Raw genomic sequence first — 27982 nt, forward strand, 5'->3', positions numbered from 1 at the left:
CGGGGCGCCATTCACGTGGCTCGTCCCTCATCCGTTATCTTCCGCTCCACCTTTTCCATTACGGCGGTCGCTTCTCGTGGCGATCTGCCACGCTTTCTCAGTATATAGGAGGCTATGCTGGAACACAAGACCTGCGTATGACGTCAGAGGCTGCAGCGTCGCACTTGCTGCGAAACGCTCTCAATCGCGCTGGTGGTGCTGCTCACGCAAGCTAGGCGGCGAAAGACACAGGGCTTGTCTTCTAGGTGGTGTAAGAAGACCGAAGTTAACCTCATACCGCCACCTTTTAACGTTTCGCACAGAACGAAGAGTCCATCGTAGCTGCCATGGGAACTCCCCGCTCACAGGCTGCCCTGGGGTTCCTCCCACTTCTACTGCTGGCAGTGCTGATGGGGTCCCGTGTCTCGGCTAAGAACGGCGTCGATTTATTCGTCTCGTCCACTTTAAGGACGTGGGCGAACGTGTCTCGCATGGTTGTGGACAAGGATACCGGGAAGGTACGTTGCAACGAAGTGGCCAGACATCATAATTTTCGGACGACAATCAGCGAAGTATTTATGCTTATTAAGGCCGAAATCTCGAGAAAGGGTTCGTGATATAAAAGAGGATCGATTAAATAAATATTTCGTGCATATTAATAATGAGCAGAATCAAAGTATGCTCTTATCTTATTATAGTCACTCTCAGCTCAATAGACGCAGGGCGTTCTTATGTTCACGCTCGTTGCTTTGCGATTTCTTTTTCGACTTTCTTATATCAGCTAACGTCCAAATCCCTTTGACTGTGGAATGATTATAAGTTGCACAGAACTTGCCACACCCTGCGTTTCATAAGCTCTTACTGAATATTGTCGGTGAAACGATGTCATCTGCAGTGTCGCAGCGGGAACCGGTGAATTGGTTAAACAAATAACCGAGTAAACAATATCTGCTTCATGTGACACCAGGTATATAAAATTGTATGTATCCTCTTCGAAGACACACTTTGGTCTAAGTAAATATGTCGGCTGGGTATCTATCGATGCGCTTGCAAGTATTTTTTTTTAGTGCATTTCGACAAGCACCGTATATATTCGAAAGTAGGTAGAACTCTTTATTAACAAAGGCCTCTACATCTATTTCTCTGTAACGCTTAATAATAGCAATACATTTCGATTTATGGAAGACGCCCAGCGAATGAGAGGCACTGCTAACGTCGGCACACAAAAACGAGTTCTATGTGGATCGCGTTTTTTTTTTTTTTTTTTGTTACAGACGTTGTTCCTGCTTTGCCATTTGATGGTTCCTTTCGTTTTTCGTTATTCTTAGAAACACAATTCATTTTTTAAACATTCGCAATTTTTACGTCGTTAGACTCAGTTCAGTTGTGAGGTCACGGCCCGCTCTAGACGCCGCCAAAATATCAGTGGACCCGCGTATTACCACTGGATTACCTTGACTGCTCGACCGGACCATATAGACGTTTTTCGCAAGGACGCCGCCATCTTGAATTGACGTCACTTCCAGTATGGGCGAAAACATTGTTTTGCCGTCGCCACGACAATAGAAGGCATTTAGGACATAAGCATAACCGTCACACATTCTCATTTTGTCTGCCCTCTATTTTTTTACTATTTGCAGGTTAAAACGTTCTGATATTTTTTCGTCGCCCATACCGGATACGCCTACTTGGTGGTCGGGGCCGAGAGTAAGCGGAAAAGTTCTATAAGTATCGGGGCTGATCATGCTCGGAAGAATAGTGTCTCTCTTTCCCGGCATCCGGTGCGTCAAGTCTGGCCTCTAACTTCGCCTGCTAGTAGTACGAGCAGAGGCGCGACAGGCCCTCGGCATCGTCCGCTATTTCACCACCGCTTATCCCGTCTGCAATGCCAGTAAGATGCGTACATGCATGAAATCTGTGCGTAGGCGTCCGCCAACACAAAGACGCAAGGCCAGTCCCGCAACAAAAACAAGCATCCGCACAGCGTTTCTGAAAGTGCATACTGGCTGGCGACAGTCTTTACTTTTTTCAAGGTACGTAGGTTGCTACGATTGTCATCTAGACACCTCGCTGAACGTAAAACCACTCGCACTCGTGAAAATAGATTCGCTCGATGAGGTCCGCTCCTTGAGCACTCTGCAGTCGTCGGCAGCCATATTTGTTATAGATCCACGCCAATGCGGTAAAAGCGATCTTGGAATACTTTTAAAAAAAATATTGATTCCATCTTTATTTTTTGTTTCTCTAGCATAAAAATAAAACATTGTCAAAACAAAATGCAATTAAGGCACGAATAAACAATTTTACAACGAACAATTCGCATGTCAATCATCTCTCCAACCAATGTAATCAAAGAAATGGAGCGTAGTTAACTACGTTCCGGGGCTAGGCGGGCTAGCTCCACCTAAATAGACCACTTGCTAAATACTCCAAGCGCCCCGGCCCGCGCTCGAAGAATCATGGGAAGGGTGTTCCTACAGTTTCATAGTGGTCGGTAATTTTGACCAATTCAATGCTTACACACTTTTGACTGTAATCCGGAGTTGTTTTGAATATGTGTCATGTAGATTCCACAGACCTATCATATTACTTTTAAAATTTATTTTCAATGCCAGCGTTTTTCACACTGTGTACGCAATCCACCCTTCAACCTGGCTGAGTTGCAGAAATTTCTTGCAATATTATCATTATAGTTATTCTTGTTTTTAGCAGGAATTGCTTAAAAAGCTGAGAATTCATAACAAACAAAACAAGGATTTAGCTCGGAGTCAGGGGGGCTGTTTATAGCATTTTAGCTTATCTCAGTTAATATCAGCGTATTTGAAACTGTACGCAAATTAAAATAATGCAAAATATTTCTACAAATAAGCCAGGTTTAAGGGTTGATTGCACGCACAGTTTGAAAAAAAAAAAGTAGACATTAAAGAGAAGTTTTAAAAGTGTGTAGGGAACCATTTGCACGGTGCGCAAAGAAGACAAGAAGGACAAGCGCGTGCCGCGGGACCAGAACGAGCTCGAGAGGCGGAACGACCGGTGTGACACAATAAGCTCTCTGTGATCGCAGCTACCGTTCATGAATTCCGCACATCTAATGTAAATATTGTAAAATAATTGTAGGTACGCGGTACTTAACTCTTTAATACTCTATATACAATTATTTTACAATGTGCGGAATCCATGAACGGTAGCTGCGATCACAGAGAGCTTATTGTGTCACACCGGTCGTTCCGCCTCTCGAGCTCGTTCTGGTCCAGCGGCACGCGCTTGTCCTTCTTCTCTTCTTTGCGCACCGTGCAAATGGGTCCCTACAAGTGATATGACAGGCCTCACCAATCTACACGACGCCTATTCAGGAACACGACTTTTGATTGGGCTAGTTGGTTTGTATTATACATGATTAAAACAGCGCGAACACAGCGCCAGTCCTGTCGTACATGTGCCTTTTTTCGTTCCTGTAAAGATTGCGCTTTTTGGAATCATGTCTCATTCACGGTGACTTCGGATTACAGTCAAGAAGCGTAAGCACCGAATTGGTCGAAACTACCGATCACTAGGGAACTGTAGGAACAGCGTTCCCATGATTCCTCGCGTGCGGTACGGGGCGCTTTTGGTGTTTACCAAATGGTCTATTGCGTCTAACGGCGTGAATATTGCAAGAAAAATTGTTTTTCATTTCAGTGTCTTTTTAATGATTGGTCACTGTGGGCCTTGCAAATAAAAAGGCGCACGGGTCTGTTAAAAAAAAAAGGTCGATCTTTTTTTTCAAATATATTCTCCCCATGAGTGGGGCATTGAAAATTACTGTCACACCATGATTCAAAACAAGCTACCGACGTATAATATGCGGACACCAACTGTTTTTATCATTAATAAATATATTACATTATATTCACCAAGTTTAAAAACACAGATGGTCCACTATTATGCTCATGCTTCATGTGTTTTGAGTGTTTTTTTTTAGTTCTGATCAGCTAATACTGGAATCGCGTTGACCAAGGAGAGCTAACGTGATGCTTGAAGATCGCCCCTCCCTACGTTTTACTTTTTTTTTTTATTTTTTTAGTCGCCAGTGACCATAGTGTTACATCGTCAATCCCAGCTTGTAAAAAAGAGTCGCGATGTCGAACCGCCTTTCATTTCTTTATTTCAGGTCTACATCGGTGGCGCAAACAGGATCTACCAGTTGACACCTAACCTTGAAACGGAGAGCCTAGCATTCATGGGACCATACAGAGACAGTGCACACTGTTCTCCGACTAGTGGCTGCCTGCCCGGCCAAGAGAAATTGCGAGACTACCATACGAAAGCAATGGCCATCGACTACTCCACGAAATCGCTTGTCGTCTGCGGGAACGTCATACGTGGCTCGTGTACTCTTCACAGTCTGCAAAACGTCAGTGACTTTCGAAGACCTTCGCACGAATCGGTGCTGTCCAGCGACCCGAACGAGTCTGCCGTCCTGTTCATATCGAACGGACCCGGGCCTCACAAGCAGGTCTTGTACGTCGGGACCAGCTGGAACACTGAAGGATCACACGCGGTAGATGTGCCCGCCGTTTCTTCAAGAAGTCTTGATCCGAACAAAGACACCTTCTCCATAGCAGTACAAGGTGAAAGATCGGGTACCAGAATGTTTGTGAACAGCGGGTCCCGTACGAACTTTCCGATAACCTATATATTCGGTTTCGAATTTCGGGGCTTCTCGTACTGGCTCACAGTGCAAAAGGGTTCGCTCGAAGAAGGAGCGCGGTTCATCTCCAAGCTGGTCCGCGTTTGTCAGAACGACCCAAACTACCACTCTTACACCGAGGTGGAGCTGGTCTGTCGTTCAGATAAAGATGCCCACTACAACTTGGCCCAGGCAGGCTTTGTTAGCAAACCTGGCTCGGACCTGGCAGACTCCTTGGGTTACGATGATGATGTCCTTTTCGTTGTCTTTGCGAAGAGTGAGAACGAAACGATCGACCGACCGGGAAACGAGTCTGCTCTTTGCCTATTTCCGCTGGAGGCGGTAATGCGGAATTTCACTGAAAATATCAGGGACTGCTTCCAGGGAGAAGGCAATCGAGGACTGGATTTTATTACGCCCAGTACTCCCTGTCAAAATACGGTGAGTGAATGTCGACCTTTAACAGCTGGTTTGCGTATTTTCTTTTTAGCTTGAGTACTCCTGCAAAGTACCGTCAATTGTTTCTGCTCAGCCATAAAGTGTATAACTCACCCTTGTAGTCCGTTTCCCGCATTTCCAAACCGAATTACTTCAGGGTACCATTGTGACTTGTTAACTGTATTGCCATAATGGGCGAACTTCGGTGAAATCTTCATTCAATTGTACAATTCTGATTTGTCCTTCAACATTATACGTGAGAAACTATCCTTAGTTTCAATGCCCCCCACCGGTCTTGCCAATTACATCCTTACCTTGGACCGGTCATACGATTGTAACTTTAAAAGACCCCTCCTGGTTGTTTCGTTGTAAATATTTACCCCGGAGAACAGATTGCATTGCGAAGAAAAGTTGTCGCCGAGTATAGGTGATGTTGGCCTGCTGCCAAGAACCGGGCAGTGCGCACGAGCGTCCTCTGGAAGGGTACATGTTAGCTTCTTGGGTAGTTGGTTTTTAATGCGAGAGTATGCTTTAGCTACCCCCCCCCCCCTCCCTCCATGGTTTTGTTCGACTTTCTGACTTCCTGTTGTGCAGTAGACCATTTCAGCTCACATTTTCAGACTCCTGCACAATCGCACCCTCTTCGAAGGACCTGGCGACGATGACATCGTCCTCGACGTCCTCCTAGAGGTCGTCTTTCCCGTTGTCCTAAATGACGTCCTGGACGTTGTCCTTCAGGCCGTCCTAAAGGTCGTCTCAGAGATCGTCCTTCAGATTGTCCTAGAGGTCGTTCTAGACGTCCTCCGGGATGTCGTCCTTGAGATCATAGTACAGGTTCTCCTTGAGATCGCCCTAAAGTTAGTCCTAGAGGTAATCGTAAACGTCGCCTTTAACGCCGTCTTCTAGGACCTAGACACATAGTGTAGCAATTTATAGACAAGCAACAATAGTGGTTTCTGCAGCTAATTCTTATCTGCTGGGCTTCCTCGTTTGCTCGCTTCAACGCGAGACGCTTCTGTCTAATTGAAACGGCGACACACGCCGCTCCGGTAGGCGTTGATTTCGGAATCTTCGTTCATTTCTCTGGACAGTGGCCGAGCGGCAGAACTCGCGTCTTTTGCGACACGGGCAGTTCATGCGACTATCAAGCGCGACTCGGCGAAGCGTTAGCTCACCCCCCCCCCCCCTCCTTTCATTTCTTGTACCACCAGCACTTAGTTCTACCGAAATTCCGGCACTATAATACACCTATGCACCAACCAATTTTTTTTACTTTCATCTCCCACCAGCCTGTTTCAATAACGGACCTTTTCTGTGGCTTGGAAGTCAACACACCGCTGGAAGGAAGCAAGCCCATTACTGTCAAGTCCGCGCTCAGCTACACGGACACGCAGCTCAACTCGGTAGCGGCCACGACGATCTACAACTTCACTGCCGTTTTCTTGGGAACGAATCGAGGACACTTGAAGAAGGTGAACTATATTTTTAAGAAACCCGTTCAGATATTGATATTTTTCATTTGCATATTAAAGGCTCACTAAACTTGCATAAAACATTTGTAAGCTTCTAGAGAGCACATCTATGTAACAAAACAAACTTTCCCCAGAATATTTCTTGGAGCTTGTCAGATTAACGTTCCATGAACCAATACCGTACAATATAATGCAAGGCAATTCATTACGTATTTTATTGAGTCTTAGAATTCACAATTAATTGCTTACACACGTAAAAACGATCGTGCGTGGGACGCAGAGGTGGCGGTACTAAAGGAAAGGGAGTAACCTGCCAAGAACACATTTCGGGTGCTCAACGACATTGTGCATCCAAAGCGCGGAATTTCGTTGAGCACTTTGGACGCTCATTTTGTGTATAATTTTAAATTGTGGGGGATTTCTAAGCATAGGGTCGATTTCGGTATGAGCGTCTCAACACAGAAGCCCGATTGAAGATCATTTTACCTCAAAATGTGTCTCGCAATGTAAAAATTGATTTTTTTTTTGTCCGGAAACGTTGACGTTTTTCCATGTGTCCTATTTAGGTACTGATTTTTTATGGAAGGGGGAGGGTAGTTTAAATGAATTTATACAGTTTGCTCAACAGTGTGTTTCCTTTCAACCACTTTTTTCTACGACTGGGTCGCATCATTGAAGGATGTTGCATAAGCATTCTAAGCTATTAAGGCTAGAATATTTCATCTTAGAATGTACCGTACCATGTTTCACCTTCAGTCCGGAGGCAGACGACGCTACGAGCTGATGGGACAAATCCATCAGCATTAAAAACGCGGGTCGCCGCCGCACAATATAAATTGAAAGACTAAATCCGGAGGTGTTTAAAGAATTGGACTTAGACTTTGCATTCCCCTACTAGTTTGGATCAAAGCCTTATCAAAATCCGGCAGATACGCTACAATTGCACGTAATACTGCTTCAGCTTATAATCTCCGCGATTGTACATAAACATGACCAACACAATGTTTATGCGATTTTGATGCTCTGTGATTGGTGGTCCACTCAGCTCCTAGCAATGTCTTTGTGCGAACATATGGTGAAACAAAGTATTGCTCAAGCATTCTGAAAATATGACAAAATTTGCTCAAATCTCGAGCGCTGTTTGTGAGTAAACATATTCGTATAAATAAACCCATGAACCGAGCGCATTCGAACTTTTCACAAAGGTGTTTCTAGCGGGTGAGCTTATCAGACCCAAGCTTTTACTTGTGTTGCTTTCAGGGGAAAAATGTATGCACAAAAAACGATCTAATACAGTCAATCAAGCGGAACAAAAGTGTATTCTCACGGCGCTTATCGTTTTTCTGTGTTTCGTATAAACGTCAACACATGAAGCGCAGGACCTGCGCTGCAATACTACGCTGCGATGCTGCGCTTTTTTTCCGTGCATGATAGGGCAAGCCGGAAATAGCAAATCATACAACAAAAATAAAAAAAAAATGTGCGCCGAGAGGATGCGTTTGTGGCGTCGCTTGTTCAGTTTCATCGGATCGGCGTCAGAAGCAATCAGGCCTAAAATGAAACGGAGTGTAGTAAAAATTATATAGTTTTCGCAAAATATATGTTTAACTTTAGTATATTGCGATCAACTGTGAACGCAGGTCTAACCGTTCAAATAGAATCTTGATTGGAAATATTGAGATTTAACAGCCAGAGTCAGGTATGTGTTATATATTGCCTGTCCCTAGTACATCTTACGGTTTCTTTCCACTCAATAATGGTGAACCGGCCATTTGCGCATTGCGCTTTTCGTGCAGGTCTTGTTGGAATCTGCGACGAGTGGCTACGAAGTAGACGATATCGCCGTCGACGAGGGAAACCCAGTTCTTCGGGATATGTTATTTGACGGAAGCAAGGACCGCATCTACGTGATGACTGATTACATGGTAAGGAATGTATGCTTTTCTGTTATACTTCCCGATAGCTTAGGAAACGCAGGGCACGGCGAGAACCCGATTATCTCAATATCGCTGCATGGTTAATGGTAATGCGGGGTTCGCCAAAAAGGGAACCCGGAGGAGGCATTACGATGCAAGAAGTGTAAACATAATAAAGCGAGAGCGAATGTGCCATACTCACTGATAGGTGAAGGAACGCAAGCGTGGCTTATTGTGCTCACACTTCTTGATTCGGGATTTGCTCCTCGGTTTTCTTATCGGCTAATGCATAGCCTCCTCTATACTCACATGGCCTGGCAGTTCGACGACGGAGCCATAGATCGCACGGTCGCAGGTTTGAAGCGCGAGGATCTGGTAGCACAGAGAATCAAAGACCCATATCTCGGGGAACCTGCACCTCAGCGCACAGCTTTTGCAGCTGCGAGGACCCGAAACACACTTGTTGGCTCGGGAAAAGAATGTTTCGGCGTGTCGCCGCAGCAGGGCGCCAGTCACCTGGCTCTCCTCTCATCCGTTGTCTGCCGCTCCCCCTTTTTCATTTCCGCGGCAGCTTCTCGTGGCAATCTGCCAGGCTTTGTCTGAATATAGGAGGCTATGGCTAAAGCTGTAATCATATCAGCTGCGGAGCGATAACAATACTCTCGTGTCTCGACGCGCTCTACGTTTCTTTTTAAGATGTTAGCCACTATAAATGGGCAGTAAATACTAGAGTGTCTTTGCATCAACATGGAAGTGGCTCAGAGTGTATCAAATAGAGCAAAACAGTCGAACGAAAGTGATAATTATGTTAATGTATTAGGTTATATTTCAGGTTTCAGCTGCTACTGTTTTAACTACCGGAGTCGGTCGCCGAAACCATTTGGCCTAAATAATATTTCACAAACTAAGTTTTTCTCTTAGTGAACGAAAAGGCAGGGAACAAACGATCTGGGGTAGATTACGAGACATAACACAGCCCCGACAAACGATCTGGTGTAGATTACCAGACATAACACAGCCCTGAGACTGCACGGAGCAAAAACGACACACTTACACAAGACACATTTTTTTGCGCGTGTGTTGATGAAGTATACTAGAAGAGAAGCCCCGTTTAGAACTATTCCATCCGGTGCTTTATTTTACATTGAGCAACAAATCCAAATGCAATTTTCTCACACATAAATTTTCCGCGGATGATTCTGTACTGCAAACTTGTTTACAGGTTAAGCTTTGCATTCATCGCCAGATCAGCGCGACCCTACGCCGGACTTTCGCATTGTCCAAACTAATGGAGCCTAAATTAGCCCATATTACCAAGCGGTTGATAGCCGTTTTTCATATTTGAGTTTTACTTTAATTATACAAATTTGTGAGCGAATGTTTTTGTTCTTTCACTATAGCTCAGCGCCGTCGATGTGCAACAATGCTTTCGCTACCTCAAATGTGGCGTCTGCACTTCCAACCGGGATCCGTACTGTGGATGGTGTGGGCCAGAGAAAAAGTAGGTGATCGTTTCTAGAAACTACAGGTTGCGTTTCTAAAAACATAAAAAAAAAGTTCATAACCCAGTTATCAGTCAAGAAAAACGCCAATTTTGGTTCGAGCTTGGTACTCTGAGGCGTAGTAAGATTAACAACTGGGCAAGTTCTTGAGGGTTCATAATCATATACAGCGCGACTAGGGAAGAGAGAAAGACTAGAAAACACATGACAAGCGCTGGCTACCAAATGATTAAAATTAAACAAAACCATATGCAGGTTTTCGTTTTATTAATATCAGTTGCTACTCAACGCTTGTCCCGTTTTCTCTTCTATCTGTCCTTGTCCTCTTCGTGCTGTATTTCCTTATGAACTCCGAAGCGCCTTACTTTCGCCTAATGTGGCTTTTTTTCAAAATGTTAATTAGTGCGCTAGAATTGTTTTGCGCTTCTGTGGTTATTTAATTTTACCCACCACTTAACTGCCAAAGTGCCTGATTTAAGCCAAGGATACCACGAATGAACCCGCACTGACGCCTAAATATGACACTTGTTCGGTAATTTAGTCCCAAAATTGCCACATGAAAACCGAACAACCCGATGTGTAGCCTCACACTGACACTCGTTTATCAATTTACGTCTAAAGATGCCTGACGACAGGCAAATTACGAGCACTGAAGCCATACTTTTATATTTGTTTGGAGAATTAGGGCCACGTTAGGGACTCTTTTTTATATTATTGTTTGTATATACTCCTGACCACCAAAGGAGAGAAAACGATAGAAAACACACAGCTGAAATACCTAAATAAAAGTGCAAAGGTCTTGTGCCACTGTACCCATAACTGCTGAACAACGCCATACTCTCCTAAAATAAATAGAACACCACACAAAAATTGGGAAAAACACGCCATTATCGTTTTACACAAACAAAGAAAGCCTCCCAGCCTACAAACACACAAACAGTACAGCGTCATGAATTCTATAAACTTGAAACATGAAAAAGCGGGCCGATCATTCAATGGGTATAAAAATGTTGGTGCCTAGCCTGCGGAGGCAATAGTTCAGGGGAGCAGGTTCCATTTCTGAACAGTACGTAGATAAAAGTAGCATTTATAACTATATGTTCTTCACATGATTAGATTGGGTGTTTTGGAATGTTTGTTTCTTGTCGCTCTGAGTGAATTAAAGGTAACGTAGTTTCGAGACAACTTCACCAAATCATCAAAGAAGGGGCAAGTTTGACTCTAACTTGGGTTCTGCGGACATTTTTTTTTACGTTACGTCATACAGTGATCTGATATTGAAATAACGTTGCTTCGATTTGGCGTCGATATGTTGTTGGTGAATAAACTATTTTAACGACGTCTTGTGATCCCCGCAGCATTTAGCGGGAAAACTTAATTTGTGAATAGGTTTCATGGAGTCAATTCTTCCGCTAAATTTAGCAGGAAATTTGAAAATTTCTTTAGGTCCCGTGTTGTCAGGTCACGCGACATCAATATTTTCGCAACTCAGCGGGTAAACAGGATGAGTGCTTAGGACGTCTGACGTATATATTTCTATTAAACTTAGCGGTAAAACTATATTGGTCCATAAACCACGTGACCGATTTCCGTTAAATGCTTTCTTTTTTTTTTCTCTTTTTGAATCGGCCTTGTTTGTCGGTCTTTTTGTCACTCCTTAGGCTTAGAGGCACTCTGTGTTTACCTCTCGTGAAGCCCATCAAAGTGGTTCCCAAGAAATAGCAGTTCAATCTTTGATATCGCAAATATGCAGGCCGTGCGGTCGGCGGACATCTGGAATTTTTACAGGAAACATAAAGTGAGCGTCTTGAATAAATGCTTGTTTGGAAAACCAGGTTTGGCAAATAAACGTATCCCTCCTCCGTGATTTATGAATATGAAGGGTGCATTAATCATTTCAAATAAGAAATAACGCATCAATTCTTTATGTAGAAATGTGAAAAAATTCTTACGTTTTTGTTATTTGTTTTTCTACTCTTGGGGGAGTCCTGCCTCTATTTTTAGCTCACTCATCGTGCGCTCCTCAAAACTGTGTTTACTGGCTGCTTTTCACGGTACAGTTCAAGTCGGCTAGTGTGCCAAATATAAAGCTGAAGCTGGAGTAAGACGAGGAGAAACATTTAACCCAGCTATTACTTCAAAAAGTATTAACGTCTGATTTATTCAAAAGTGCGATTCATATCGGTCTAACCATACTTAGAGGTTACATTAAGACGGGCAGAAGCTAGTGCGTCCCCGCGGTCTTAATACCACTTTTCAGCCGGCGAGAGTGCGACATTAGTCCATAAAAACTCCAAGAAATGAATCACTAAGTCTGAAGTGTCAACACTGCAAATTGCGCCCTTCGTTTTGTAGCATGTCAGTGTATACAGCGTCATAACAATTGTCTTTAACTACTACGGGAGCATCTTCCCGTAGCACGATTGCTCGCGAGAGTTTCACTCTCGCGAGTTATCGAGGAGTTCGGACCTAACAGTAAAGAAAATGTACGTAAAATATTTCGATGCAAATTCGATTGCAATAGTTGAACCGATCATATGTAAACGCAGAAGAAAATATATCACTCATAGAAGTATGTTTACTTTGAGTGTTATATATTTGCACAACAAACCACAGCATCTATAGCTGTAAACCTGAACTGTGACCCCCGCATTCCTTTTTTTTTTAGACTATTCAAGTTAGGTATAAGCTATATTCAGTGGAACGATGCGTTAATATCATCCAATAATATAATATTACAATTAGTTATTCGTATTCAGAGGAGGAGTGAACACTTAAAGGCATAAATAAAAAGAGGAGTTAGTCATCTGTCGTCAAAAAGAACAGCTTTCTTCCCACGAATATTCGTCCCCATACTCATGGTCTTTTGTCTAATTACGAAGCAATTGGAAACACGTGTATTTGCTCAGTCTGTCTGTGAATAAGAAAAGATTCCTTATACAAATACGTGACTGCATTCTCAAGACCACATTCGCATTAGCATGCAAAGGGAAATCTACGGTGACATGTATATAGTTCAACAAATGGAGTGTTGTGAACGTTGCTTGCTCTAAATTTCTTTTTTTTTTACGTATGTTTCCAGATGCAGCTTGAGAGCCAACTGTGAGGAGGCAGCAGATGATCCGGTGCACTGGCTTTCCTACAAAACTCAATGCAGTCCGATCACCAATATCTCGCCCTCAGAGGTTCAAAGATCAACCATTCGCCAAGTCAGTTACTTCAAAAATGTTTGCGCTTTTTCTTCCACATCCCACCCTGTGTAATGCACACCGCGCTTTTAGTACCAGTCAATTGGTATTAATGAAGTGAAACTTTACTTCCTATATATTTTAAGAACACTTTAATACCTGGCTTATATTGGGCAATCGCTATTTAAGCACGAAACCTTTATTACTAAAATCCTCATCCGTCTTATTATTTTGCCTGAATTCAAGAGTTTAAAATATTTCATAAATTTATATCCACTTCATAACATTAAACTAATAAATGTTATGAGCACAGAAGTTTTACAATAACTTCCGCCCCTTCATCATTTACAAAAAGTGCTTGCTTGCTTAAGGACGGCACGCGTATGTCACATGGCGCAAAGTGGAAATCTAAGAAAGTAGAGTATTAGTCCAGAAGTAGTTTGCCATGCTTCATAAGATTACAGGTTGTATAAAGTAAAATGTGAATGAATCTCAAGGAAATTTTGAGACATACATATGTGTTATGTGCGTACTAGTAAAAGAAAACTTGTGAGTTCGAAGATTTAAACAGAGCAAGGGTGCACATACAGCCAAACAGACACAGTTGTTATTGTTTTCCATCGTGTTCGTAAAACGTAATCTTTACTGAATTTTTTAAATTTTCCAATGAATGCAGTTAAACGTGAAGCTAACCAATAAGACATTTGTCGACGAAGAGGAATTGGTGTGCATCTTTGCGACGTCTGGATTGGAGGTTGAAACAAATGCTACTCGGACTGCTGATGGCGTCGCGTGCCCAACACCCAAACCTGATGCCTTCTCGTCCATTCCATCCGAAGACCGTAAGCGTATTTATTTGGTCGCGTTAATGTTGTGATGAATTACAGACCCTTGTTGTTGTTTTTTCAGCCTACTTAACGATGAAGTTATCCGTTGGCAGAAATATGACACCCGAGTATTTCAAGTTTTTCGACTGCAACGCATACAAAACGTAAGGACGTACCTTTGATGTTTTGATACTTAGCTAAATCTTACTTGTTTTGGTTAACAGTTTGCTACGCAGTAAATACTTTAATTGTAATGACTACGTGGCCGCATATTTGAAATATAAGTTTTAAACAGTATTTTAGAAGTAAATGAAACCTGATGGGAAAGATCGTTACATAATAATCGACCGGGTGATCTGGTGACTACAACTTACGCGTTTCTCATGACCCAACAGTTTTACTGCATTATGTGAATAACATCGCGTTCTAGAAGAAACAAAGGCCTACACTTTCACGGCTGTATTAATTTCCGGTCGCCGATCTTAGCCAATACCTGTATTCTTATGTCTGTAAACAAAGTTTCTGCAACCAAATGAAATATAGCGTTTTGAGGCACTTAGTCACAAATACGAAAATTATCGTGAAGGCGTATGCGAAACAAAAGCACCGTCATTGGGAATAATAAATCAATGAAGTTTTTAACTTGTGGTCACTCTACCATTCGTTCTTCACAAGTCTGGCCAAAAAGTCCTACAATCATTTTTCGCCTAGGTTATTGGTTTAGTCATGTAGCATTGATCGTTTTTGCTGAAACAAATACAAAAAGATCACATATCATAACCAAGCGCACCGAAAGTTTTTGTGAGAATGGCCGTAGTGACTCTCTTCTCCCTTCTCCGGATTGTGTACCTGAAATATAATTTTAAAAGGACACTTTGCAGTTTCTTTTTTTTCTATTCATGGTGAACAGTTTTTTTTAAATATCAATGAATTATAAATCTAGTAGCCCATATGACACAGGCACTGGAGAATACATCTCACATTGTCCAAATCACAAAAAAACGTATTAGTGTGTTTTCTTACTCAAAAAAAAATAGTTTTTAAACGGACATATAGCATGCTAAGCGTAGAGATAATTGTTAAAGTGGCAGACTTCAGCTTTGTGTATGCCAACAATTACAAAGTGCATCTAAGTTCAGCCGATATATACAAACCCCTAATATGTTGGCATGCATAGTTTGTTGTGCCTTCAAAACAATAGTTTTTTATTGTGTACTTGTGAACCCCTGCTACATAGACTTTTCTGAAAAACAAACTAATGGGGCAGGTGAAGAATGCAGAAAACGCCTTGCACATTAGATCAATTGAGCCATTCTTCTCTTTGAAGACTTGTTGAAGATGGGCACCACGAAAGGCGATCCTTACACGTAGATAGCTCAAACTCATAAGTTTCAGAATGAGTTAACTGCGGCATTCGAATTTACTATATTGAAGATTTATTTTTTCAAACGAATGCAAACGGCTAGCAAAAAAGCCTCCTTTTCTACAAGTTTGTCCTTCTTGTGTTACATTTCAAAGACAATTTCGAATACACGAATCGTCTTAAAAGGTAATAGTAGGGCATCCTCAAGTACAGCCATAAGAAGGAAGTTGAAAATGCTGAAAAAAATATAAACTTGATCACTAAGCATAGTTCAATGACAATCTTTCTGTACCGAGAAAAAGCCGGCGATGGCTTGTCCGCGCTGCCAGCGTCGTGGAGTGTTTGTGTCGCCTGTCTGACTTCGTACGCCTCGTCAGCAGTGTAGTTTATGAGAAATACATTACAAACTATTACCTTTGTTCTTTCGATTACCATTTTTATTTCCTAGATGAATTATACGCCAACAAATATTTTATTTTTTTTATTTTAAAAAAGAGACGTTGATGTCACCGATATGAACTATTTTCTTATACAAATAGAAATGTCCCGTATATCCGAGCACCTGCGGGAACGTGCACGCACCATTAATTGCATTGCACATCCAAAATTTTGCCTATCTATACAAAACATTTTAGGAGCGTGGAAATCGTGGTTTGAATGGAACAAAACTGCGCCATTCATAGCCTTCACAGTGTCACCTAAACGGACGACATACCGACTGTCCTTGCATTGTGAAGTCCTATTCACACATTGGCGTTTGCTAACGTTTTCTAGAGTGCGTACACACACACGCGACCGTTGCTTAAAATCTCCCAACAGACCCACAACGTTCGAAACATTCTCACAACATATCTACAACACCCCAATGTTACTTGGGATAATTAAAACAGTTTCACAAACTTGTCTGCCAAAAGTCGAGGTCACTTGATGTGACTTATTTGGAATTTTGCTCCTTCTGTCAGTAGCAATACATAATTCGACAATTGCTCAATGTAGCACAGTTGTTTGGGCTAAAGTCTAGCTTTTGTTTGTGTAATTAGGGCTTCGAAATGTTCGAAGAAGCCGAGGTAGAACAAAACTTAACTGTCTTTGACCTGAGTCTGAGTATCTGGGCCCTAAATCGCGAACCAAGTGCCAAAGCATGGCTTTACTGCCTGGGCTTCAACCGTATTCTGGCATCTTTTGTCGATAAATTGCCAAACAAGTGCCGGAGTTAGGTATCAATTCTAGTTCTTCGGTTTTCACCTCGCGACTTTTTTTCAACAAAATTGCCAAACAAGTACCAGAATTAGTCTCCACTGCTGGCTGTTCGAATAATACGTGGCATCTTTGGATAAACCCTGCCGTAGAATGCAATAGAAAGCTTAAAATAAAGTAGTGTGGCACTAAATAACGCCTTGGCGTGAATCCGTATAATATCCAATTTAGACCCCTGAGATCGCGACGCGTGTGACTAGTTAGGCGGTTCTCGGCCGTGCAAACTAGTTAAATGCAATGATTATTTCGCACTAGTGAAATTGACTTCGAGATGGCCGCGTTCCTTGTGGTGCAACTTACGATACTTACCGGTCTCGCTCAGTGTTCACATTTTTCAGATGCACGGAGTGCACCTCGACTGCATCCCCCTGCAGTTGGTGCATAGAGAGACACCTTTGCACACACAATAGCAGTGAAAATTGTCACAACGATATCACTCTCACATCTCCGGTGAGTGTTGATTGCTGCATCCAATTCATGTAAAAATAGTGGTTAGTTTTCTTAGAAACTGTTGTTTTCACTTGTTTTATTACTCACTGCTCATTCAAGACGCAAGTGACCTTAGTATTAGGTTTCAGTTGGCCCGCGATTGTCTCTTTGGAAGGCCTAGATTACATTTTTTTTAATAGTTTAGATGAAATCAAGAAGGCTTGACCTCTCGTTTGCATCGGGTTGACTCCTGGTGATGTATAAAAATGACCAAAATCACCAGCACTTGAGTCACAGCACAATTTCAGAACATTTACGCTAAATATCAAATTAGCTGAATTGGCATTTAAAAAAAACCAGAAGCAAACGTTTCAATGTGTTTGTTCATTATCAGGTGGTCACTCAGGTACCTTTCGTATTTATCACCTGGGCACCTGTTAATTAGAGATGAATTCGCCGGAGAAAAATGTACGGAAATACTCCACCGCTTTATCAAGGACAACGTTCATAACTGTGTGTAGGATTTGCCCCAAAGGTAACACTCTAACATGTTCGACCATTACCTTTCAATACATCGTCTCAGGGCGCAGGTCCCAGCATTCGAGGAGGAGCCGACCTTTGCCCTCGAATACGAAAATCTTCAAGCAGTTCCAACGAAATCATAGTGCCAAAGGGTACGACCCAAGGGATTCGAATTCAGGTGGAAAATATTCCGGTGAGGAAATTTGGTTTAATACACATTTTTATGCCACTAGAATTAAAGCTCAGAGTCAAAGGAAGAATTTAAGTACTTTGGAAAGAGAAACTGCCTAAAGGTATAGCCACCGAAGAGTAAGATCGATTAACCTGTGTTCGAAATATAAATGCAACACCCACATCAAGTCTCAGCGCAAAAGCTATTGAATTTTTAATACATTCAAGAAACTGCAGTTAAAGTGCTTTAGTACAATTCTGACTGCAATGAAAATCTATTGGAACTAAGAAACTTCTGCCATAGAAGAATTTTCATTAAGGTTCACAAAATTCTTTACATACATATATGAGCAGAATAAAATAAAGTGTTGACAGAATTTTTACGATTCGGTCGTTGTTTCAGGCCTTTATGATACAGTCAAGATTTGTTTGCCAGTTTCTTATCGAAGGAAAAGTAAAGCAAGTCAACGGCCAGCTCCTGGGAGACAGCCTATACTGTGGAAGAATTCCCGTACGTATGATTCGTTGCTTAAACATCCTGGGGCTCTTTTTCTCAAACTTTTCTTGGTAAATTAAAACATCTTGATCTAGTCCTCTCTTTGTCAGATTGAAAATTAACCCTGTACTGTTGTGATTTCAGTTCAAATACAACTCGGATGACGCAAACACGACGACAAAATTCGCAGTCATTTGGGAGGCGAAAAATATCCTGGACAATCCTGATAACATTCATGGTACGGTTTTTTGAAGTTTTTATTGCTTAAATAATGAGCCATCTTGATAATAAAAAGTAAAGTGTGAACGTGCACGCTGAGGTAGAACTACAATAGACACCTAACTGATATTCATTTGGAAATACTTGGCGCTTGAATAACGTTTTTATGTTGTACAAACCATCTGTAATCAGACGAATTTCATGCTGAATTCTCAGCTCTGTATGGAAATACAATAATATTAAATAATACTAAATAATAACAACAATAAATACAAAACAATGAAGACGTTTTCAAATCTCAGTAACGAGAAATTAGAGAGCAGCTCTTGAGGAGGAAAAGGGGTGGGTACGGAGGGGAGGGTATGTCCCTCCTCCTCCTCCGTACCCTCTCCTCCACCCCTCCTCCTCGAGTTCTCCTCTACTCATTGTCTTCCCCTCCTTTACTCCTGCCCATCCACCTCCTCTCCTCTCCTCTTCCTGCTCCTCTCGCCTCCTCCTCCCCCTCCTCTCCTTGTTGAAACTTATTGTATGGAAGCGGGCATCCCGACAAAGGGAAAGAAGAAGCGGGAGCTCGAGAAATAGAATGCACGAGATGGATCGAAGCCTGGCCATGAGCGGACGATTCCGGACATTTTAATGTAAATATTTGTATATAAATGCTGTTGTTGGCTTCATCTACTAACGACCAGTCAGCCGTTCTTACAACACTCCTCTCCTCTTCCTGCTCCTCTCCCTTCCTTGTCCTCCCCCTCCCCTCCCCCTCCTCTCCTCTTTCTCTCCCCCACTACTCGTCCTCCTTTCTCCCTCCTCCTCTCTCCTCCTCCTCCCCTACTCCTCCTGCTCCTCTCCCCCCCCCCTCTCCTCCGTACCTTTTCTCCTCCTCCTCCGCACGTGACACCGAGTATGTGACGTCATTTTACCCGCTAAATTTAGCGGGGAAACTGAATTGGTGTTGCGGTCAGGCGACGTCGATTTTCGTGCTAAATTTAGGGGGAATTGAATAGCCGCTGAGTCGACATGACATCAGTTTTTTCCGATAAATCTAGCAGAGAAACCCAATTTGTTCATAGGTGTCGTGGACGACTTCGCGTGACGCCATTTTCAACGCTAAATTTAGCGGGGAAACTGAATTGGTGCTCAGGCCACGTGATGTCAATTTTCCCGGTAAATTTAGCAGGGATAGATTTACTTTCAAGCAGTCTTGTACACGTTACTAAAAATAAGTAATCGATTACAATTACTATTACTCTTGGCTAAAAAGTATTCGATTAGATTACTTGATTAATCGACGGCAAAAGTAATTGGACATTACTTAAAGAAGTAATCGTTACTTTTCCAATTACTTTATTGTGTGAAGGCACATCTTTAGCGCTCATAACAATGAACTACTTCCAACCTATATTGCACATTTGCACAAGTACTCAAGAAGAAAAACTGGCTCCCTCTTCGTGGTCGTTGCACCTTCGCAATGCGGACACAAGCATAGAATTCGTTTGAAGACGTTTAATGATGTGGGCGTTCGCCAGTGTGTGTGTGTGGGGGGGGGGGGGGGGGGGGGGCGGAGGGGGTTCTAGATCATGTTAAGCTTGAGCAAGGGTTGTCGCTCAAAGTTTGCGTGGTTCATTTTATTATTCACATATGGATGAGCTCGCATGTTATAAAAAAGAGCAGCAGCTCCAGGATTTGAAACGGATCATGTGTAGTATGTTCAGAGCTTGTGTGCTCTGGGCGCGACGCGCCAGCCGGGCAGACAAAGCAGACGAGGGTAGACGAAGCAGACCCACAACGTTTATTACCCTAGCATCAAGTGGCGTAAAGTCCCCCGCGTCTCGCGGCGCACGCGCTTATCTAGATCACGATGCGCTCCTGGCGCCATCTCTTGGTCTCCCCTACATCTCCCCCCGGAGCTCGTTACTGCACTCTAGTTACACAGTTCGAAAGAAAGCGATGTTTACAAGTCCAACCGTCTTGGTGGCTTGATGGCACGTCCATAGCGTGATCGTGTAACACCTTGCGGGGAAGATGCACGATCCAGAGAGGGTGAAGAGCAGCCCGCAGTGGGCAACTGCCCAGGCTGACCTTCTTCGGGTGGTTGTCCTGGAGGCTCTTCGGCAGCAGGAAGCTCGACAGACTCCCTCGCAGTAACGGTCGGCGAGAAGGGCACCAGGTGCCGGCGGTTTCGCTGTAGGATTCCCTTGGGAGTCTCTACGACGTACGACCGTGGTCGTTGGGCAGGGCTCAGGACGCGTGCTTGACAGCTGGCATCCGTGACCCAGACGCTGTCACCTGGCTTGAGAGGATTAAGAGAGCGAGCGTTGTGCCGGCGATTGAGGTCTCTCGCCTGCCTGACCTTATTCCTGGAGTCTTGAGCCCGGAACCTCTCGTGGCTTGGTTGAACTGGTGCGAGTCGCTGCGGCAGAGCAGGAAGACGCGTCTGTAACCGCCGACCCATCAGCAACATGGCAGGAGAGACTCCCGCGACGCCCGGAGTGTCCCGGTAGGTGAGAAGCGCTAGGTATGGGTCTTCGGACTTGTACAAAAGATCCTTCATCGTGCGCACCATGCGCTCTACTGCGCCATTACTCTGCGGGTACCGAGGGCTACTGGTCTCATGCTCGAAACCGTATGACAGAGCAAAGTTTGCGAATTCCTGTGAAGCAAACTGCGGACCATTGTCTGTCCGTACAACGTCCGGTATCCCATGTCGGGAAAAGCAGCTCTTGATAGCCGCGATAACCGCTGAGGCCGACGTAGAGCTCAAGGAGACGACTTCCGGAAACCGAGAGTAATAGTCCACCATGAGAACATAATCACGGCCTTTCAGCTGAAACAAGTCAATGGCTAGGCGTTGCCATGGCCGATCTGGCGTAGGCGTTGACATCAAGGGCTCCGAGTGTACAACCCTTGTTTCCGCACACTTGTCACAGCTGGTGACCAAATGCTCGATGTGGCTGTTGCAGTTAGGCCACCAGACGCTTTCTCTGGCTCTCTCCTTACAGCGGCGAAGTCCTTGATGGCCGTCGTGCAGAAGGGCCAGGACGTTGCTACGCAGAGCAGCAGGAATAACGAGGCGGCAGTCCAGCAGAAGAAGGTCCTCCGAGACTGTCAACCTTCCTCTCTCTTTCCAATACGGCACCAAGTTGGGAGGCAGCTTCCTCTTGTCTGGCCATCCCTCTTGGCAGTAGCGGACGACGAGAGAACATTCTCCATCTTCAGCTTGTCGACGACGAACCTCTTCCAGCCTGTTAGCGAGGGGAGGTGGAAGACCTTTAAATATCTCGCTAGCGAAAATTTCGACGGAGAATACTGTAGAAGAAGACCGGACATCGCAAGGGGCACGTGACAGCGTGTCCGCCGTGGCAAGAAGTCTACCTGGTACGTGCCGAACGTCGAATTGGTAGCGCATCAGCTTTATGCGCATTCGCTGAATTCGCGGTGGCAGCAACTCCAGCTCCTTTTTTCCCAGCAGGGCGACGAGAGGCAGGTGATCTGATTCCACGGTAAAACTAAGCCCACGCAGATACTGGCCGAACCGAAGAACAGCCCAGGTCACGGCGAGAGCTTCCTTTTCTGTCTGACTGTAGCGTGCTTCAGTCGGAGTCAAGGACCTTGAAGCGAAGGCCACAGCACGACGAGCTCCGGACGGCTGATCTTGCAGCAGTACCGCTCCCAGGCCAAATGAGCTTGCATCTGCGGACAGTATCGTAGGATAGCGTGGATGGTACTTTGCCATGCAGGTTTCCGAGCTCAGCATAGCCTTCAACCGCTTGAACGCGTCATCTTGGCTTGCTCCCCAGGACCATGCGCTTGACTTGTTGAGAAGTGAACGGATGGGGGCAGTTACGTCCGAAAGGTGCGGCAGGAAGCGTCCAATGTGGTTCACCATCCCTAGTAGACGGCGAACACCTGCAACGTCCGTTGGCGGAGGTAGCTCCCGAATGGCACGAAGCTTGTCGGGATCCGGCGAGATACCATCTCCATCGACGATGACTCCGAGGAACTTGACCGAGGGAACCCGGAATTCACACTTCTGGTCGTTGAGCTTGACCCCGGCTTGCTCGAGTCGTCGGAGTACCTCAGCAAGGCGTTGATCGTGCTGTTCAAGGTCCCTACCGTAAACAAGGACATCGTCGATCATATTCACGACACCAGGCAACCCCTCCAGGACCCGTGACATTTGACGTTGAAAATATTCGGGTGCAGACGCCAGACCAAATGGCAGACGACGGTAGCAGTAGCGACCAAACGGCGTGATGAACGTCGTTAATTCTTCGCTTGCGTCGCTGAGCTTGATTTGGTGGAAACTGGAGGTCGCGTCGAGTTTTGAAAACACTTTGGCGTCGCCTAGCTGCCCCAGGATCTGGTCAACCGTCGGCAGGACGTATCGCTCCCGCTCGATGACTTGGTTTAACTTGGTCAGGTCGACGCACAGCCTGTACCCACCCGACGACTTGGGGACGACGACAAGTCCGGAGCACCATGCTGTCGGCTTGTCAACCCTTCTGATGACACCTTGAGCTTCCATGGCATCAAGTTCTCTCTTGACGACGTCGAAGAGCGGCAGCGGTATTCGTCTTGGAACGCTCAACGAGTACGGCTGAGCCCCTGACTTCAGACGAATGGTGTACTTTTCTTGGAGTTCGCCCAGTCCTTTAAAGATATGGGCGTCAGAAGATAGAACGCAGCTGACACGAGCGTCGGAAGACGGGACACGTCCATCCGTTTTTCCGGACTCGGCGGAGGTGGTGTTCACAAACTTGACCACGCCGAGAGCTTCTATCGCAGGTAACCCTAGAAGCGGTGTAGTTTGAGCCCGCATGACGTAAAGCTGTTGGACGGTGCGCTTGTCCTTCCACGCCAGAGTAGCTTGGAAAGTGCCCGAAACAGGCAGTGGCTGGTTCCCCGGGCCGATAAGCTCTCCTTCTACTGCGTCGAGCTTGCGAGGAACGCCTGGAAGCGACGGCGGAACGACGGTGACGTCTGCTCCCGAGTCCACCTTGAACCTTGTCACGTGGCCGTTGACGCTTACTTCGACGTATCTTGCCCGTTGCGTACGAACAGAGCAGAGTTCGACGGAGCCCAACTTCTCCTTGCGCTTCTTCGCGCGACAAACTTCTGCAAAATGACCTTGCTTTTTACAGAAATTGCAAGTTGCCTTCCGTGCTGGACAATCCTTGCGGTCATGCGCAGAACGCCCACAATTGCCACAAACTGCGTTGTCCAAACGCTGCTGCCGGTTACGTGCGCGCGACGACGGAGTGGATGACGCAGTCTTTTTCTTCGTCGCGTCGACGTTCAAGGCCGCTGCAGCTTGCGCCGAACGAGAAGCGCGCTCCCTCTCAGCATCTTCGTGCTGGCGTGCTTGTAAAAGTGCTTCGTCAGCGGTGAGCCGTGTGGAACGGCACAGCTGGTCCGATAGCTTCTCGTCCAATAAGCCGACTACGAACTTGTCACGCACTAGGCGGTCTTCTATCTCGGGGCTGTTGTAGTTGCAGCGTCTGATTAGGGTTCGAAGCTCCGTGAAAAACGCGTCGACTGTTTCCCCAGGCTGCTGAGTCCTGCGGTGAAATCTTCGGCTTTCGTAAATTTCATTCGCCGGATGAACGAAGTGTTGAGTCAGCCTCTCCTTGACGGCGGCAAACGGTTGCGTCTCCGGGGTTGGCACGCCAAGCGAAGCTAGTACGGTACGAGCTTGCGGACCCATGCAATAAAGCAACGTTCTTACTTGCGTTTCGTCGCTTGCAGAACGTAGACCGGTGGCGAAGGCGTAGTCCTCGTAGGTTTGAATCCACGTTGTCCATTCGCCTGGGCTCGTGAAGACGAACGGCGACGGCGGTTGAAGCCCCGTGGCCCCGAGGTGGACGCTCTTTTCTTCGTCCGGCATGGCGGTAGCGCTGACTACGAGCAGGTGTATCCCACTTCTGACACCATGTTCAGAGCTTGTGTGCTCTGGGCGCGACGCGCCAGCCGGGCAGACAAAGCAGACGAGGGTAGACGAAGCAGACCCACAACGTTTATTACCCTAGCATCAAGTGGCGTAAAGTCCCCCGCGTCTCGCGGCGCACGCGCTTATCTAGATCACGATGCGCTCCTGGCGCCATCTCTTGGTCTCCCCTACATAGTATTCATTAGCGGAAGAGATCGCCCCGACCACTTCTCAACTCGGACTTGTCACAAAGACCACGTAGGGGAAATGGGGAAATATTTCAACGGCCTTTGTTATGTTTTGCATCCGCTTTAGGCATTCTTCGGTTCTGGTTCTCCTACGGGCTGCGAGTAGGCACCCTAAGCAGGATTTTTTACATTTTTTTTATCTGTGTGTGTGTGTGTGAGGGGGCTAGTTTGAACGAAGGACTTACAAAGCTACAATCTGCTTCCTCAAACTTCGCCCAGAATGGCCTTTGTCACACAATGTGGCTTCCAGGGGCTCCCCACTCCCAGTCCCAGCTCGAAAAAAAAAACAAAAAAACTGACATTCCACAGAAACTGTACATACAAAGAGATTGACCTCGTTTCCTACAGCTCCACAAAGATCTTTATTTTTTCCGTTCGAAAAAAAAAAAAGCAAATTTCATTTTTGTCCGTTCATAAAAAAAAGCGTGTGTCGGGGGGGGGGGGGGGGGGGGGGGGGGTCCCGTGGACAAATTGTAACGGTTACAAGTAATTTTATTACTTCAAAAAGTAATCAGATTACTCTTGTGATTACTGCCTAATAAAAGTAATCAACTGATTACAAAATTACTCCAAAAAGTAATCGATTACAAGTAATTTGATTACTTGTAATGCGTACGGTACAAGTCTGCTTTCAAGGTCACGTGACGTCAATTTTCCCGCTAAATTTAGCGGAGAAACTGAAACTGTTCATGGGTTACGCGACACCTAGTTGAGCGACGTTATTTTCCTCTGATTTGGTGTTGAGGTCACGTGGCGTCAATTTTCCCGCTAAATCTTGCGAAGAAACTGAATTTGTTCATAGTTGGTGTGACACCAAGTCATGTGACGTCATTTCCTCGCTAAATTTGGCGCAGTTACGCCGACTCCGGCGCCAGCGAGGATGGCAACATGGGCGCCGCTCCACCTGGAAGCGGGCACCTAAGAGCTACTCTGTAAAATAGATACATAGTTTTACTCACCAACCAGTGTACAGCATAAAATGGGAGCATGTATAGCTTGTATAGCATAATGTTGGAGACCCTAGATCTAACAGACGTACATGCTTGAGTTTGTTACCGGACATCCCAGGTTTCTTATAAAGTTCCCATTAAAGATGGGAACTTTTGACTTCACAAAAATCTACCGCGTCTTTTCTGTTTCAGTCGTTGTGTACGATTGCGCCAAAATGGCACAAAACTGTGGAGAATGCCATGAGCTACACGAAAAATACGGCTGCGGTTGGTGTCAAGAAAGCAAGTCATGTACAGTGCGTTCCAACTGTCCAATTTGGATTGATCGAACCCATATCTGTCCTGATCCCGAAATAATGCAAGTGAGTACTTATTCCCTAGCTCAAATTATGGCGTGGGAGCTTGGTTGTAGTGTAGGGTACACGATATATATATATATGTATCCTGATTCCGCCGTTCTTTTGGCTTTCGGCGGGTTCGTAAAAATATATATATATAATTAATAAATGAAGATATGCAGATGAATGAACCGTACTTAATCCAATTAATCAAATAATCAAAGTTTTTAAGAACCCACCGAAATCCAAAAGAACGGCGTAGTCAGGATATATATATTTATATATTCTTCTGACCCGCTCATATTCTTTCTATAAATTACTGATATAGTGGTTTTTTGATGACGCTGAGCAAGTTTCTGATTGAAACTATATGTCTATCTTTATTAATCAAGAAAGTTAATTTAGGAATTTTAACTAAGTAGCCAACTGATCGTTACGATTAGTCCCCTATACTATGTCCCCCTGCCCGTTTAACTCACGCGCGGAGACCGCAACAATCTAGCTTTTATGTTTTTTTATCCTGTTATGCTTCAAAAAACACGTATATATATATACATATGTACACACAAACACACACACACACACACACGCACACACACACACACACACACATATATATATATATATATATATATATATATATATATATATATATATATATATATACAGTGTTGCAGGTAACAGTGACAGATTTCCTACAGTTATAGTGTATTCGAGGTAAAAGAATAATTTTTTCGGGAACGCACTACTGGCGGTTGCGGACGTCAAGACATACGGGATACATAATAGTTAGTTGGTTAATAATTAAGAAATACTAAATCTCTTTTTAATTATCGAGAATGGACATATGGTTCCAATTAGAAACTTGCTGAGCGTCATCGAAAACAAAAAATCAGTAATTTTTAGAAAGACTGCACGCGTGAGAAGCGTAGTACCGCGCTAAAGTTACCACTCGTAGACCAGGTCCAAGGCTGGGCTCTGCTAAGAGACGAAAAAACCTCGCGGGTGCCTTACCACAACCGCTAGCCTTGTACTAACTCCACCAGTGCTAACTTTCGTGGACTACTACGCTTCTCACGTGCTCAAAGTGTTTCGGAAACTTATTGATTTAGTGGTTTTCGATGACGCTGAGCAAGTTTCTAAGTGAAACCAAATGTCGCTTTTTAACCATTAAAAAGTTAAGTAGTTATTCTCAATTAATTAGCGAACTAATTAGTAAATGTAGCGCATTTTTTACTACCGCCACAAGGAGTAATGCGGTCCCGAGAAAAGGATCTGTTTACCTGCAATACACAAATTCTAGCAATATTTGTCACTCTTCCATGAAACATCCTGTATATATTAATAATTAAAACATTACATAGGTTACAGTATCGAAGTTCTTTTAAATAATTTAATTATAGGTCATTTTTTTATATTTCGGCTCAAAGGTAGTTAGTAATTCATTACCTGAAGGGGAAAGCAACAACAGTTAGAGAATTTATAGTATATACTACACGTTTATGCACACATACCAGTAAACGAAAGTTATGTCTACTTTCGTTTACTGGTATGCGTGTATAAACGTGTATATAGAGTGTTATGTTAAGCATAATCATTTTTTTTAAACACGTCGTGAAAACTACCTTAATGTGGAGTGTGTGGGTTAGTTATACGGCCAGGGGGACATATTATAGAGGGTTAGTGGTCACTAAAAGTTTAAGATTGGACATAAAATTGGTTGAATACATTTTACTTAATGAATTGGGAGATTGGACGCAATACAAGGTGCAAGCCGTCAAATGAAGCTGGAATATTAAATAAAACGTATTAATTATCTTTTAATTAGTTAAAATAGACAGATGGTTTCAATCTGATATTTCCTGAGCGCCATCAAAATGCACTAATTAAGATTTTCGCAAGCAATCTTTGCGCGTTGAAAATGGAGTAGTGCGCTAAGGTTACCACTGGTGCAACAGGAGCAAGGCTGAGATATAAAAACGCGAATAAGAAAAAAAAAAGCACGCAGGCGCGCGCGTTATTTCGTCAGTAGCCTTGCTCCTGCTGCAGGAGTTGTAACTTTAGCGCAATCC

General features: G+C 44.3%; 2 protein-coding genes across 2 annotated transcripts in view; both read left to right on the plus strand.

The window, feature by feature from the left end:
• The window catches only part of LOC8043413, a 72864-nt gene extending 54513 nt beyond the window's left edge, over positions 1–18351 (plus strand). The window contains exons 11-22 of the mRNA XM_042288997.1: positions 303–497; positions 4130–5089; positions 6376–6558; positions 8355–8483; positions 9875–9975; positions 13059–13185; positions 13841–14006; positions 14074–14155; positions 16950–17061; positions 17624–17755; positions 18137–18244; positions 18340–18351. Coding sequence (XP_042144931.1) covers positions 303–497; positions 4130–5089; positions 6376–6558; positions 8355–8483; positions 9875–9975; positions 13059–13185; positions 13841–14006; positions 14074–14155; positions 16950–17061; positions 17624–17755; positions 18137–18244; positions 18340–18351 — 2307 coding nt within the window. The remainder of the gene's footprint in view (positions 1–302; positions 498–4129; positions 5090–6375; positions 6559–8354; positions 8484–9874; positions 9976–13058; positions 13186–13840; positions 14007–14073; positions 14156–16949; positions 17062–17623; positions 17756–18136; positions 18245–18339) is intronic.
• Positions 18352–18389: 38 nt separating this feature from the next.
• The window catches only part of LOC120841083 (plexin-A1-like), a 34435-nt gene continuing 24842 nt past the window's right edge, over positions 18390–27982 (plus strand). Inside the window, exons 1-2 of the mRNA XM_040211911.3 lie at positions 18390–18467; positions 25765–25934. Coding sequence (XP_040067845.1) covers positions 25788–25934 — 147 coding nt within the window. The 5' untranslated portion in view covers positions 18390–18467; positions 25765–25787. The remainder of the gene's footprint in view (positions 18468–25764; positions 25935–27982) is intronic.

Source organism: Ixodes scapularis, unplaced genomic scaffold, assembly GCF_016920785.2.
Source record: "Ixodes scapularis isolate PalLabHiFi unplaced genomic scaffold, ASM1692078v2 PGA_scaffold11__112_contigs__length_91849675, whole genome shotgun sequence".
In the NCBI taxonomy this organism is placed as follows: domain Eukaryota; kingdom Metazoa; phylum Arthropoda; class Arachnida; order Ixodida; family Ixodidae; genus Ixodes; species Ixodes scapularis.